Source organism: Prunus avium, chromosome 2 (genome assembly GCF_965620075.1).
Source record: "Prunus avium chromosome 2, drPruAviu1.hap1.1, whole genome shotgun sequence".
Taxonomy (NCBI): domain Eukaryota; kingdom Viridiplantae; phylum Streptophyta; class Magnoliopsida; order Rosales; family Rosaceae; genus Prunus; species Prunus avium.
The window spans coordinates 38,463,986-38,478,018 of NC_142285.1; the positions used below are offsets into that span (position 1 = coordinate 38,463,986).

The following is a 14,033-nucleotide window of genomic DNA, read 5'->3' on the forward strand; positions in this document are numbered from 1 at the left end:
TTCTTGTTATGTGCGATGAAGAAGGTAAGACTATAATATATATGGAGGAGCAGCATGGACAATCTACTTCATACACATATATCATTTTTCCCCCAAACAATGGACTTAAGTTTCCCATGAAAATCGTAAAGTTTGTACATATTCACCACTAATAAGTTGACATGTGTATATTAGTATTTAAATACTAATATAATTATGAATTTTGTTCGGTATGCATTTCTGTCGGGTTAAGGATATTGTTATCCAACGTTTTAACCAAACATTTCGGTACGGATCGGATCGAAATAATTATAAATAAAAAATAATTATTTAACCAAACCAAACAGTCGAATGAAATACCCACCCCTAACTTATAGTAGTTTAAGAGCTTTTAGGCACCATTCCTTTATAAGGCGAGTTTTTTTAAATATATATTTTATACAAGTGATATATATAGAGATGGGGTAATCAACCCTAAGACCTCAGATGCGCTCCTTGAGCTTCAAACCCCTTTATTACAAATTATTTTTTAAGAGCAAGTTATATAATAGATTAAGATGATCGGTATTTTGTTTGAGCTTAAAATTGAATAATTGAATAATGATGGATGAGTAAAGACCCCTTAAACAAGAGATGAGGAAACATTGCTTGGTAAATTCATAAAGTGTGCTGATTTTCCACTCCCTTTTATCCACTTACATTACATTTGAATGGTAATTAAGAAAGTATTTAAAGAAAATAAAAGGAAATGCAAGTGGAAAAAATAGAGTGAGAAAATCAACTCCTATATTTTTAATTTTTTTGCCAATGAATTTTTGTTTTGTTTTTAATCAGAACAGGGTACATGAGGTTTGAACTTTGGACCGAGCTCCAATTCATAAATTGTACGAAATTTGAAGCAAACGGCGGAACCGCGGAAGTTTTTTACCACAGCGGCAAATAAGATGTAAAAAAAACAGGCGGAAAGATTTTTCGTTCGCAAACTAACATAAAACTCCCCCTCGTTTTATTTGCCATGTCATCGATCCGAGTGGAATCGAAATAAAGAATATCAGCCGTTCGTTTGATGAATCCTCGACAATCTCTGAGCCTACGGATCCTCCCCTGACCATGAGCAAGCCTTCGTCAGGGCATCGCTATAAGTACTAGGCTCAGATCCTTTTCTTGCAACCAATCTCTCTACGAGTGTCGCTTTTCCAATTGAGCCTCGAGGTCGTTGAACAGCTTCAAATTCAGGTTCGTCTCTTCTTCATTTCAATGCTATTTTGCTTTCCCTGTTCTTTTTTTTTTCTTTTGATTTCTACAGACTTTAGGCTTATTGTAGATTTGATTGAAATGAAATTTAGGGTTTGAATGGAATTTCTTCACTAGTTTTCCCCAACAAAATTTATTAATTCTGGCATATAACGAGCTTAATATTTCCTTTTCCTCAGAAATCTCAGCTTGAATCGAAATGTCCGGGCGCGGTAAGGGAGGCAAAGGTTTGGGAAAGGGAGGAGCCAAACGGCACCGTAAGGTCCTTCGCGATAACATCCAGGGCATCACCAAGCCGGCCATTCGTCGTTTGGCTCGCAGAGGAGGCGTCAAGCGTATCAGCGGTCTGATCTACGAGGAGACACGTGGCGTGCTCAAGATCTTTCTCGAGAATGTGATCAGAGACGCTGTGACCTACACCGAGCACGCTCGCCGCAAGACCGTGACGGCCATGGACGTGGTCTACGCGCTCAAGAGGCAGGGCAGGACCCTTTACGGGTTCGGTGGCTAGGGTTTTCTAATTCTTAAAGTCTTGCTGTCAAGAAATGGAGTTGTGGGTTGGATTTAGTTGACAATTAGGTAGTTTTACTTTGTTTAGGAGTTAAAATTGTTTAGTGTTCTTGTTGTAATGTGCTGTGCTGTGTAAAGTGATTAGTGGAGTGTGTTTGTGTAATTGCAACTTAAATTGAATGAAATGATGGTGTTTGATCCGAAATTGATGTGTGGTTTGGTGATTGAGTGGTTTTTGGTTACTTGCAATAAGTTCAAATTGTTTCAACTTATTCACTAATACAAAATCGTCTGTTTGGTTTTCTGGGACAACCTTTGCATTCCCTGAGGCCGATATTAGAGGATGAACCCACTTGTGTTTGCCATTCGTGATCAGCAGTCTAAATTAACGGTGTTGGCAACGTATGTAACATACCAAATTGTTTGCATTTAGAAAAAAAACTGTCAAAATATTAACAGAAACAGCATTGTCTAATTTGTTGCAAATCTTTTTCACATGTTTCTTACCATCATATCCAGTGCTAGTTGGTGAAAATACAGCTTGTGGCCTTATAAATTAATGACATGCAAGTTGTGAGGGGAGGTGATAATTAAATCCATTACGATTACTTCTCATGTATCTTTCGGGCAAATCAAAAGGCTTAAGAACACAAATGAAGAAGTGGCATCAACATATACGACTTTGAGGATCATAATTCGTTATTGCACTTTAATTAACTCGTAAATGAGGATTGTAATCCGTTCTTGTAACGAAGTTACTCAAAAAGTAATATAAATCTACTAAAACTAAATATTAGTTTGTATGCATATACTTAAGATAACAATATTTTTATGAGTTAGGGCAATGAGTCAACTCTATTGCACTTAGGTTCGACTCTTTGTTTATAAATTAATTAATTTAGAATAGATTATCACTTGTATAAAAAAAAAAAAAAAACAATATCCATATTTTATCACATGATTAAAAGTATTTTTAATGATATATACTTACCTTTTTACGCTAGTATAAACATGACCTGACCTAAAAATGAATAAAGAAAGAACTTCCCAAAAATATAGAACGCAAGCATTATTTAGTAACCATGTCACTAATCAATACGAGCAAGAAGTACAAAGGAGGTGAAAAGACTAAGAAACCCGGTAAATTCATAAATTGTACGAAATTTGAAGCGAAGCCGGAAGTTTTGGGCAAAGCGGCAAATAAGATGTAAAAAAAAAGGCGGAAAAATGTTATCGTTCGCAAACCAACATAAAAGTCCCGCTCGATTTAGTTGCCACGTCACCGATCCGAGTGGAATCGAAACATAGAATATCAGCCGTCCGTTTGGTGAATCTTCTACCATCTGAGCCACTGGATCGTCCTGAGAAGCCTTCGTCAAGGCATCGCTATATAAGTACTAACCTCAGATCCTTTTCTTCCATTCAATATCGCTCTGCGTGTCGCTTTTCCGTTTGAGCGTCGAGTTCATTGAATAGTTTGAAATTGAGGTTCGTCTTCTTCTCGCTTTCTTTGTCATTTAGATTTCCCTGAGCTTTCTTTCTTTTGATTTTTACAGAGGGTTTTGAATTTGATTGTTGTAGATTTCCCCGAGCTTTCTTTCTTCTCGCTTATTGTAGGTTTGATTGAAATGGAATTTAGGGTTTTGAATGGACAATTTTCTTAGAGATTATCAATTGTTTTATTGGATTCAACTTTGATTTTGGCAGTGTGGTTTATAATTAGTTTATGGTCACTAGCTGTTCATTCACCGTAGTTGTATCATTCGTAATTCTGTCGATATTTGCAGTCTGTAATTTTTGTTTGGTTTTCGAGAAAATGTGCGGAAAGAAAGTATCTAAAAGTTCGACGAGATCTCAATTTTTCTGTTAAAATTTTGAACTTCCAACCTCTTTAATCTATTTGGACTACCTAATTTTCTCACAAATTTTCTTTAATAGCCACATATGAAGTGCGTTTTCTAATCGAGTATGTTAATCTAGGGTTTGTTCATCGCTAATGAGCTTAATCTTTCAGTTTCCTCAGAAATCTCAGCTTGACTCGAAATGTCTGGGCGTGGCAAGGGAGGCAAGGGTCTGGGAAAGGGAGGAGCCAAACGGCACCGTAAGGTCCTCCGCGATAACATCCAGGGCATCACCAAGCCAGCCATTCGTCGTTTGGCTCGCAGAGGAGGTGTGAAGCGTATCAGCGGTCTGATCTACGAGGAGACACGTGGCGTGCTCAAGATCTTCCTCGAGAACGTGATTAGAGACGCCGTGACCTACACCGAGCACGCTCGCCGCAAGACGGTGACGGCCATGGACGTGGTCTACGCCCTGAAGAGGCAGGGCAGGACCCTCTACGGTTTCGGTGGCTAGGGTTTTCCGATTCTTAAAGTCTTGCTGTCAAGAAATGGGGCTGTTGGTTCGGTTTAGTTGATGTTAATTAGGTAGGTTTTACTTTGCTTAGGAGCTAAAATTGGCCTAGGGGTCTTGTTGCTATGTGCTGTGTAAAGTGATTGATGGACTGAGTTTCTGTGTTTGTGGAATTGCAACTGAAGTTGAATGAAATGGTGGTGTTTGATCCAAAATTGATGTGTGATTTGGTGATTGAGTTGTTTTTATTTACTTTTGTAAGGGTAATGCTAGGTTTACCATATTCATACCACCTCTGGAGCCCACCAATACAATGGGGCACCTCTCTAATAGAGAGGTGGTATGAATGTAGTATGAAAAATATGGTAAGCCTAGCATTTTCCTTTTTTGTAATGGGCCAATGCTATTAATTCTCACATATTTTGTTGTTGGTTATGGGCCTTATGGTCTTTTAGGCCAGGGATCTTATTTGAAGGAAAGGTTCATGGGTAGTTGAAGTGGTAATGAGTCCATTCTCTTGTGGTTTCATTTCAAGTCGCAGGACATGAGCCTCTTCTACTTTCTATTATTTTTATTTTGATAAAATTTTATTATATTATCTTTGGTTTGCTAGAATTAATTTTTTATATAAATATATTCGTATGGTTGCAATGTGACAGCTGATTGTGATGGCAACTTGTAGGGGGGATGGTTTTAAAATTGGAATGTGATTTGTTCGATGAATAATTGAAGTATTGGGTCCCAGTTTTAATCTTGTTTTAAACGGAGCTTGTCCTTTTAAATGACTTTTTCAAATATTTATTTACTAATATGGACAGATGAGTATGTATTAAACTATGGAGAAAAAAGAAAATTAAGAATTGGATGTTTTTCCCTTTACTTGGATCTTTGAATTAATCTGGTGTGGCCATGACTTGGTTGGGTTTGGTTGTTTTGGGTGGCATTTTCCTCCTAGTTTGGTAGAACGTCATTGGTTCCAATTTCCTCAGTTGATGAAAAGTGAAATAAAAGCTCCATATATTTGGATTGAGTGTAGGTAAGGTAACCAGAAAACAATGAGTTTACAAGTAACACTTTATGGAACTTCTAAAAACAATGTTTTTAAGCCAATGTTGTATAACTCAATTGGTTGAATTCTTCTAGTTTCATTTATGTAAGTATAGATTCAAAACCCTCTGAATTCAATGAATATTTGTGTAAACCCCCTTCTCTAATTGCTTATATTGAAAAAACAATTTTTATAAGATTTTTTAAAAAAAATACATAAATGTTTCATAATAAAAGCCGAGCTTAAAACATTTGTAAATACCCAACTATTACAAAGAAATTGCCAATTGGGTCATACCATAGTGAAAAAATATGTTTGGTTTAAGACAGAGATTTCAAATTCGAAACCCGTATGCACTGGTGTGTGACGGAAAAAAACTATTACAAAGGAATCTTAAAATAGAAGTTTGGTATTTTTCCAGAGTGTGAAAACTGAATTTCCTAGTGGGGTTTTCACAGCGTTTTCCTCTTTAATTTTTATTTTCCTTAAAAAGAAGCTTTTCCTTTCCCTTTGGTGAGAGCAAAAGAGTTCTATAACGAAAAAAAGGAAAACATAAAAAAAAATAAAAAATGGTTAAATGAAAAAGTGGAAGCTCTTGACGAACCTTTGCTTGGAGGAAAGGGTGTTGAAGCTGCGCAACACGTCAAAGTAAGATTCGATGGATGCGATGCGAGTTGCGAGAGTACATAATACACGTGTCAAGCGAGTATGGCGGGATGAGAGAGAGTGAGGTCGTCGGACCAAGTTGTCCATGGAAAAAAAAAAAAAAAAATTTGAATGGTAACTCTCAGACCGCAATTATAGAAAAAAAGCACAATCACAAACCCTAATAAGGCTGACAATTTAGGGAACAGTGGGAACCACACCTCCTTGGATTAGATTAGATTCTCTCTCTCTCTCTCTCTTTTTCTATCCCTTCTTTTCTTCTTCAATCAACAACCGCCTCCCTCCTCAATTTCCTAGAAGTTTCAGAGCTTGACCAAACTCCAAATTCCTTCTCCTTCTTCCTCTTCTTCTGCGATCTTTGTGTTCTCTGGCTCTGATTTCATTTTTCGACTTTCGTCAACGCGTCTGTGATTTTGATTTCAGGTATTTCCTGGAATCTTCTGGAGTGTTTTCAATTTCACAAATTGTGTTTTGTTTCCGTCGATTTAACTAGATCTGATTGGTTTCATCGCCATCGGATTCGTCGGTGTGTTTTTGGCAATTGCTGGTTTTTTAGCGTTTGGGGATTGTAAAAATGTTATACTTGTGAAGCAGAAAACTTTCTTTTTAATGGATCATCCGAAGTTCCTTTTTTTTTTGCTTGGAACGTTTTAAACCTCCTGGAGTTTGTTTCGTGGGTTCATTTATTACAACATAAACTGCCCAAACACGGTCTGCTTTTTTGTTTAGGCTTTGGGAATTGATTGTATTTTGTGGGCTTGATTGAGGATTTAATTGGTGTCCACATGGTTGCTTAGTTTCTTAATTATACCTGAAAATGACCTTACAGTTGGAGAATTGATTGAATATGTTATATATATGTTATGTTCCAATTCAGTTTATATGTTCATCTTGGATGATTGCTTCTGTGCTTTTAATCTGGGACTTAGTCAAGGAAAAATAAAATGAAATAATTTTTTTTATTGTTTCGATTAACCGATCAGCCATGATGTGTTCTTTACTTGTCTTCAGATATGTGTGAATCGTTATAGTAGTCTATATATCATATTTTCCTGATTTGTTTATGTCGTTGACTGAGAATTTATTGTGTTATCTTGGAGTTCATTGTAATTGTTTTGGGTTCTCTTGTTAAGGTCCTTAACTTTTTCTTGTGTGCAGGAGCTTCAAATTGGTTGAGTGTGATAGCTAGAAGATTCAGAGAAACCGCGTTGTCTTTGTAGCTAACTGAATTTGGTTTGTAGAAAATAGAAGTTTAGCTGCATATATCGTAGTGCAGTTGTTGAAATTGACTTCAAAATCACATCAAGGTCCTGCTAAATGCTATTGAATTTTATTTATAGACAGAAAGAAGGGTAATAATAAGCTTGCGAAATCTTGGAGTCATGCCTGTATCAGGAAATGAAGAGGTGTTTATTTCATTTTCCAAATTACTGCTAAATGAGATTAGAGTCTCGTTCGAATTTATTGTTTTTCTGAATATTGATCAATTAAATCTTCTATTGGCAGACTGGGGTTAAACCCGTTATCCGGAAATCTAGTGATTATGTTGCAGGTGTTCCTATCAAGAAAAGGAGGTTTCCTATAATGAGGCCTCCATCACCCCCTTCTGAAGAACAAACTTTGTTTCCTAAAAAAGAAGAATCATCTTCCTTTCCTGCAAAAAATGATTCACTTCAGAAGGAACAATCTAGCCCATCTCAGGGGTCGACTCTTTCATATGCTAGTATCACCAGTACTGGATTTTCTGATACAACCAAGTATTCCGAATCTGATTATAGAAGAGGAAGGTCTGATGTTACAAATGTTAATGTGGCCCGTGGCAATGATAATCTCTTTAGAGTCAAAGTTGAAGAACCAAGCCCCGCAGTTCACTCAGGTTCTTTGGATGACATGCAGAGGAAAAGTAAGCTTGTGTTGGCTGATAATCCGGCTTCTCAGGTGACCTTAGGGAAAAGTGAGTTGACTTTAGCACCAAATGAAGCTCATGCACATAATTTGGGGGAGGAGATTATGCATAGCAAAAGTAAGGTAGGAAGGAAGTGTGAAGAAGAAATTCCTGCTGTTGCTGAGAGTACTGAATTATCATTAGGTTTAAAGGAAAATCTTGTTCCAGCTTTGACAGGCAAAAACAGTGGTGGTGATGGAAGTCAGCGGAGTCAGGATAACTTGCCTATTTCACTGAATTTGTCTTTAAGCGAAGAAAAAAACAGCAGCCAATGCAAAGGAAATGGTGAAGATTTGAATTTTGATGGTGCTGACAAGCGTGCATGGCGGGCAAATTGGGATTTGAATACACCAATGGATGCATGGACAGATTCTGTGAGTGATGCTTCTGAATCTCTTGATGGAATCAATGCAATGGGTGGGGCAGGTGTTGCAAAGCAGTTGATTGGTTCAACTGGGATGGTTGGAGCCGGTGTCAATTCAGAAAAGCAGACCATTGTTGATAGTCAGAACAGAACTAATAACACCGTCTCATCCACACTTGCTAGCCAGCAGTGTAATTCCAATGACACCCTTTTACGGCTTAGTTCATCTTGCTCACAGTCGAATCAGTGTCAAAAGCCTTCTAGTGCATGCAGTAAATTGGATTTGGACATGGACAGGGTGATTTCTGCTACAAACTCGCGTAGATTGGCTGGGCCAGTTAGAACTCTGAACACAGGTAATTGTAGAACTGTAAAATCAGAACCATTTGATGAGAGTGTCAAACTGGATGTTAACATAGCTAAACCCAGTAATACGGGATTTTTAGATAGTAATAGAGCAGGGAAACGTGCAGTTGTTGAGCAGTGCACTCTTGGAGCTGTTAAGTCTTCAAATATGAGCACCCAAAAGTTGGTTGATCCTAGATCCATAAAATCTGAACCAAGTATTGTGGATAATCAAGAAACCATAAATTCCATTGAAGGGACATCAGTTCATTTGGATAAGCATGTGATACAAGGTCTGGATAATTGTTCTAGTGACATGACGTTGCCTATGACTGCAGAGATGTCGTGCCTTTCTGGAAAGCCTTTGTGTTTAACAGAGTCCACAGGGAAGCCTTCTTGTTCAACAGAGTTGACTATGAGTAGGGATTTGACAAAGCATACCGGAAACTTGAATGCGAAGGCGCCTCAGGAAGCTTGTCAAAGCAAAGAGCAGATTGCCGTAACTCTGGGTCTTGATACTAAGGGAAACAGTATGAGAACTGAAGATGATAATGTTGACCGTGATTATAAATTGAAGTTCATGAATGATCACCCCCTTGATTCACGTGGAAGTGGTGAGGGTTCTTCCAGTGATGAGGAAAAGATAAATATCTCAGCAGATATGTTGGAAGATTCTTATGGTTCTGATTATGAATCTGATGGTAATCATGCTTTGGATACAGCTATTGATACAGAACAAGATGCTAAAGATGATGATTATGAAGACGGTGAGGTTCGAGATTCAATTGAGCAGACTGCAGTAGAGGAACTCATATGTAACGCAAGAGAAGTGGAACACGCTGATAATGATGATTTTGATAATAACAGGACGGATTTTGTGGGACATGTTAACAATGCTCATCCTACTTCATTCTATATTGAGGCAAAAGACAACAAAACAGACCACCTTGCTGAAACAAGTAACAATGATGATAAAGAATCTTTTGATGTAGTTCTTAATGATAAATCTGATAAGGGCTCTGATAAAGATGCGTGTTTGCAAGAAACATTGGCTGTTGAAGAGTTAACAGGAGGAGCTGGTGTGAAAGGGTCCGTAAAGGATGTGGGAACAGAACCACTTGATCAATCAGGGAATGAGGATGCCCAGAAATGTCAGGATGGAGAGTTCTCCGAGCAAGTCACTAATGAAAGCCAAGGATATGTTCATTGTACAGAGCTGGATGTTAATAAAACCGACCTGGCACCATTGAGTGATTCAAATTTGTCCAAAACATCTGGTAGTGGTGATAATGCTGCTAAGGATACCACTAATGGAGGACAACGGAGCAGGATCATAACTTTGCCTCGATCTTCAACTGTTTCTCCTAGTAAATCAAGATCTATTTCAGGACCATTGCCGTCAAGAGTTGGAAGAGAAATATTACCTGATGTAACACCGGAAGAAGATAAAATACATCCTAGAGGGAGGTGATTATTTTCCCCTGATTTTCTATTTACTCTTTTGTTTGATTTTGAGCGTTATAGTTGTATTGTAACCTAATTCTTCCACCTTTGTCCCTTTTTCCAGAGGTCAACCGTATGATGATAATGCCCACAGATTTTCAAGGGAAAAATACCAGGATCAATCACTGAGATATGCTAGATTGGGTTTTAGACGTGGTAGAGGGAGGATGAATAGTCGCGGTGATTGGGGTTCTGATCGTAACTTTGCTTCGGAGATTTATAATAATCAAACAAACTATCGTGTACCCAGACATAAATATGCACCTGATGTATCTGATGCTGACCTTGAATATAACACTTATAATATGGGTTCAGATAGTGCATATGTTAGTACAGGTCGTGGAGGGAGGCAGATTCAAAATGATGGACCAATCAACCACCGTATACCCTCAAGGAGGCGATCTCCTGTTGGAACACATGCCATTCACATGGCTCGCAGAAATCCAAGAAATATTAGCCCACCTAGATGCATTGGTGAAGATGCTTCAAATTTGGTTGGAATGAGGCATAATGAGAAGTTTATGAGGAGTTTTCCTGATGATAATGCAGATCCCATGTTCACTCGTACCCAGTCTTCATATGAGGGAGTAGATGGTCAATTTGGACGAGGAAATCGGAACTTTTCTTTTGTCCAGAGAAGAGGGGTTCCTCGAGTTCGCTCAAAATCGCCAATAAGGTCCAGGACTCGTTCTCCTGGTCCATGGTCTTCTCCTAGAAGAAGATCCCCAGATGGGTTTGGTGGGCCTGGAGAATTGACTCATCGAAGATCTCCACCAGTTTACAGGATGGAGAGGTTTAGATCCCCTGATGGCCCATGTTTTCCTGGTGAGATGGTTGTTAGAAGGAATCCGTCCAATGATTTGAGGGATATGGATTCTGGAAGGGACCATGGTCCTCCAAGGTCTGTCATTCCTAATAGAAGTCCTTCTGGCCGGGTTTTACTCAGAAACAGGAGATTTGATGTCATGGATCCTCGAGAAAGGCCAAACAATGATGACTACTTTGGGGGGCCCATGCATTCTGGTCGATTGCACGAGCTTGGTGCTGATGGAAATGGTGATGAGAGACGAAGGTTTGGTGAGAGACGTGGACCTGTCCGTTCATTTAGGCCTCCTTATAATGGTGCTGATGGCGAGACATTTCATCTTAATGCAAAGGATGGCCCTAGGCCTTTGAGGTTCTGCCCAGATGGTAATAATGAGTTTCAAGAAAGAGGGAATTTGAGGGAAAGGGACTTTGACAGAAGGATTAAGAATCGGCCAGGAAATGCACCTAGAAGAATGAGAGGCATTGAGGACCAAGACGGAAATTACAGGCATGGTGGGCAGGCTTGGCACGATGGTGGGTTTGATGATATGTCACGGGTGAAGAGAAAAAGGTTTTGAATTTGGTTCTGCCATGACCTTGAATTTGGGATTGGTTGTTCATGCGAAGAAGGTGGACTAGGACACAGATTAGTCACTTTACAGGTTAGTCTGGGACATTCTATAGGCTTTAATCACAAGACAAGTGCCTGTTCTGTGTGCGTCTAATGTTCTGAGGGCATTTTTCCAGTTCCAAGTTTGGCTTATGATTCTATGTGGTTTTGGGACTGGTATCTGCCCTGTAAGTAGCTTGCGTCTGGTACTATGGTGGTTAGTTCTTCATGAGGCTCATATTTGCCTGAATTTCATTAGCAAGTTTTGTACTGTCATAGGTCTTGGTTGTACATCATATCTCTTAAAGCCATTCTCTTTGAGTTGAGGCATTTAAATGCTTATATGGAGATTCTCCTTAAGTTTCTGAGTTACGTTTCTGCATTGGTTTTGATACTTGGTGAGGCAGGGCAGGTACCCTACAAGGAACTGTCATGACTTTTAACTAGTATTTAGGCCATAAAGCTCCACTAGTAACTATGTTGCCTATTGCACTCCTTCATGTCCATCTTCCCATCGCACGAACAATTACTCTAATGTCGTGCTCGGATATACTTGACCTCAGATGAGAAGCCTGTTGATACAGTTTGTTCCCTGGTGCTGAAAATTTTCATGAGGCCTTATTATGTGATCTGCCGCGATTGGCAGAGAAGTTCGGGGCTTGTGCATGGTTTTGGTATAGAGCATCGTATTGTTGGGAGGTTGTAATGATATGCAGAAATGCTGGAAACTGATGTGTGGGAGAAGTTTGTTCTATTAGTTCTTATGTGCGAAGTCGGCAAGTTCTGGATCTGCTGTTAAGCTTTTTAGTGGTTTAGCTCTTGGACTTTTACCTCATAAAATGTTTATGGAGTCTTACAGAAGTTCATGGTTGAATAATGCTGTTCTGGGGTATATTTTCTGATGTGTTCTTTATTTTCTTGAATTGGGTAACTGACATGCTATAGTTGTAGTAGGAAATTTAGAAAGATGATATATTAATGGTCTACTTTCTTTATGTACTTCCTGGAGTTGTCTCCCGATGCGGGCGTGAAGTCTTTATGCAATTTCTTCTGCAGAATCAAAATCTTGATGCATTACTGGTTTTACATTGTAAATGAGCAATATCCTGACCGGAAAATCAGCTACATAATTGGTTACACTGATGAAGACAGTTCTCCCATGGCATTTGCTAACATTTGATTGCACCGAGAAAAATTTGGTTGCATTTGAGTCATACTTTGAACTTCTTGGATCTATTTTTAGAGTAGGTTGCACAGATGAAGTTGTTAGGGAGTTTCAAGACAAGTGCATAGTGATTGATGAAGCTAATTACTGAAACATTGCTTTTGGTTGGGATGGTGTTGATGCTGAGCTAGAATTTTGCTTCTTATGGTGTTTGGTTTGTGCTACTTTCCTGATTTGGTCAACAACAGGGTTGAAGTTGGATCCTGTTTACCTGTAAAATAACTGCCCTCTGCCTCTAAATATAACCATAATAATAACAATAATTAAGATTTGGTCCATAATCTACAATACACAGCAAAACTATGACTTCTGGGTTGCAGATGACTTGAGGGGTGAAGTTGAGAGATGTCATGAGGGATTTGTTCCCTCATTGATTTTGTGCAAGATGACTCTGGTTTTGAAGTTTTCAAGATTTCCCAGTTAAAGTGGGGGGATTTTACTCTTTTACCAAATTGGGTGTTATGTTGATGGGCACCACAGGGGAAATGAAATAACTGTGGGCATAGTACCTGCAGCAGGTGCTGCATTTTCCTATTTGAGGTGGAACCCAGGGTACATAGAATATCATAAAATCACTAGATGTAGTGGTGAGAATCCAAGTCTTGGTATGTCTTGCTTGTGTTTTAATGGCCATCATTGGCTTGATTGGTTGAAGCTCCATGGGAGAAAATGACAACCTTGCTTGCGTGCTTGGCCCTTTTTGGAGTTGTTGAATAATACGCACAGTAGGGCCCGTGCTTTATTGGAAGTTAGCGGGAAATTTGGTTTAAGATATGTATCCATTTGAATACGATGAGATTAAGAATAACTTGAGTGAATGCAAGGTCATTTTATGACATTATTAAATTGAAAATTAACAGGATAAATTATTCAAATGCAATATATAAGTATATTTATCAGTGGCATATAAGTATATTTAACTATTTATTCCTTTTATTGGAATATAATTAGTGTTTTCAGTTGTCACTTTGTTGAAAGATATTCTAAGATTGATTGAGCGGATTTGCTCCACACCTAAGACTTGAGATTAGAGTTAGAAACGTCAAAATATTCTAAACTACTCTAATATAAGGGTAAGGGGATCGAACTCTGGTTTAAGGAGACTGACACCTTACCTTAATCAACTAGCTTAATTCATATTTGGCAAAAAAGAGATTTTTCTTGGCCCCCAATAAGAATGAAATTGAAATATTTTTTTGGAGAGAGAATGAAATTGAAATTCTATCTCGAATATGTGTTTCAAACTTTACACCTTTGGGCTGTTATTTTCAATAATACGGCCCACTGTCCACTCAGTAAATGGTATTGATATCTAGAGGGAGGCCCTGTTAGAGGCTCATCGTAGACAAATTTGGTGGTAGAGTAGAGGGCCTTGTTCTGTTATTCAATCTCTGCATGCCCAAATTTGTCAAAGGAAGCTTCTAA

At 38.6% G+C, this 14,033-nt stretch overlaps 3 protein-coding genes across 3 annotated transcripts; all 3 read left to right on the forward strand.

Moving 5' to 3' along the window:
- The first annotated feature begins 1,054 nt into the window (after nucleotides 1–1,054).
- Nucleotides 1,055–1,948, forward strand: LOC148296988 (histone H4). Its single transcript, XM_088248075.1, has 2 exons — nucleotides 1,055–1,215; nucleotides 1,413–1,948. The coding sequence occupies exon 2, from the start codon at nucleotides 1,433–1,435 to the stop codon at nucleotides 1,742–1,744; it is 312 nt and encodes a 103-aa protein (XP_088104201.1). The 5' UTR covers nucleotides 1,055–1,215; nucleotides 1,413–1,432; the 3' UTR covers nucleotides 1,745–1,948.
- A 1,148-nt stretch (nucleotides 1,949–3,096) lies between these two features.
- Nucleotides 3,097–4,310, forward strand: LOC110756716 (histone H4). Its single transcript, XM_021958176.2, has 2 exons — nucleotides 3,097–3,231; nucleotides 3,758–4,310. Exon 2 carries the CDS (start codon nucleotides 3,787–3,789, stop codon nucleotides 4,096–4,098), a length of 312 nt encoding a protein of 103 aa, XP_021813868.1. The 5' UTR covers nucleotides 3,097–3,231; nucleotides 3,758–3,786; the 3' UTR covers nucleotides 4,099–4,310.
- A 1,691-nt stretch (nucleotides 4,311–6,001) lies between these two features.
- Nucleotides 6,002–12,382, forward strand: LOC110756702 (uncharacterized). Its single transcript, XM_088248227.1, has 4 exons — nucleotides 6,002–6,232; nucleotides 6,968–7,215; nucleotides 7,316–9,930; nucleotides 10,031–12,382. Exons 2-4 carry the CDS (start codon nucleotides 7,192–7,194, stop codon nucleotides 11,349–11,351), a joined length of 3,960 nt encoding a protein of 1,319 aa, XP_088104353.1. The 5' UTR covers nucleotides 6,002–6,232; nucleotides 6,968–7,191; the 3' UTR covers nucleotides 11,352–12,382.
- The last annotated feature ends 1,651 nt before the right edge of the window (nucleotides 12,383–14,033 follow it).

Excerpts from the sequence above, each read along its gene's own strand:
- LOC110756702 (XM_088248227.1), top strand. The coding sequence starts at position 7,192 with ATGCCTGTATCAGGAAATGAAGAG. Across the intron at positions 7,216-7,315 it reads CTGTATCAGGAAATGAAGAG|ACTGGGGTTAAACCCGTTAT; the intron begins GTGTTTATTTCA and ends TTCTATTGGCAG. Across the intron at positions 9,931-10,030 it reads AAAATACATCCTAGAGGGAG|AGGTCAACCGTATGATGATA; the intron begins GTGATTATTTTC and ends CCCTTTTTCCAG.
- LOC148296988 (XM_088248075.1), top strand. The coding sequence starts at position 1,433 with ATGTCCGGGCGCGGTAAGGGAGGCAAAGGTTTGGGAAAGGGAGGAGCC.
- LOC110756716 (XM_021958176.2), top strand. The coding sequence starts at position 3,787 with ATGTCTGGGCGTGGCAAGGGAGGCAAGGGTCTGGGAAAGGGAGGAGCC.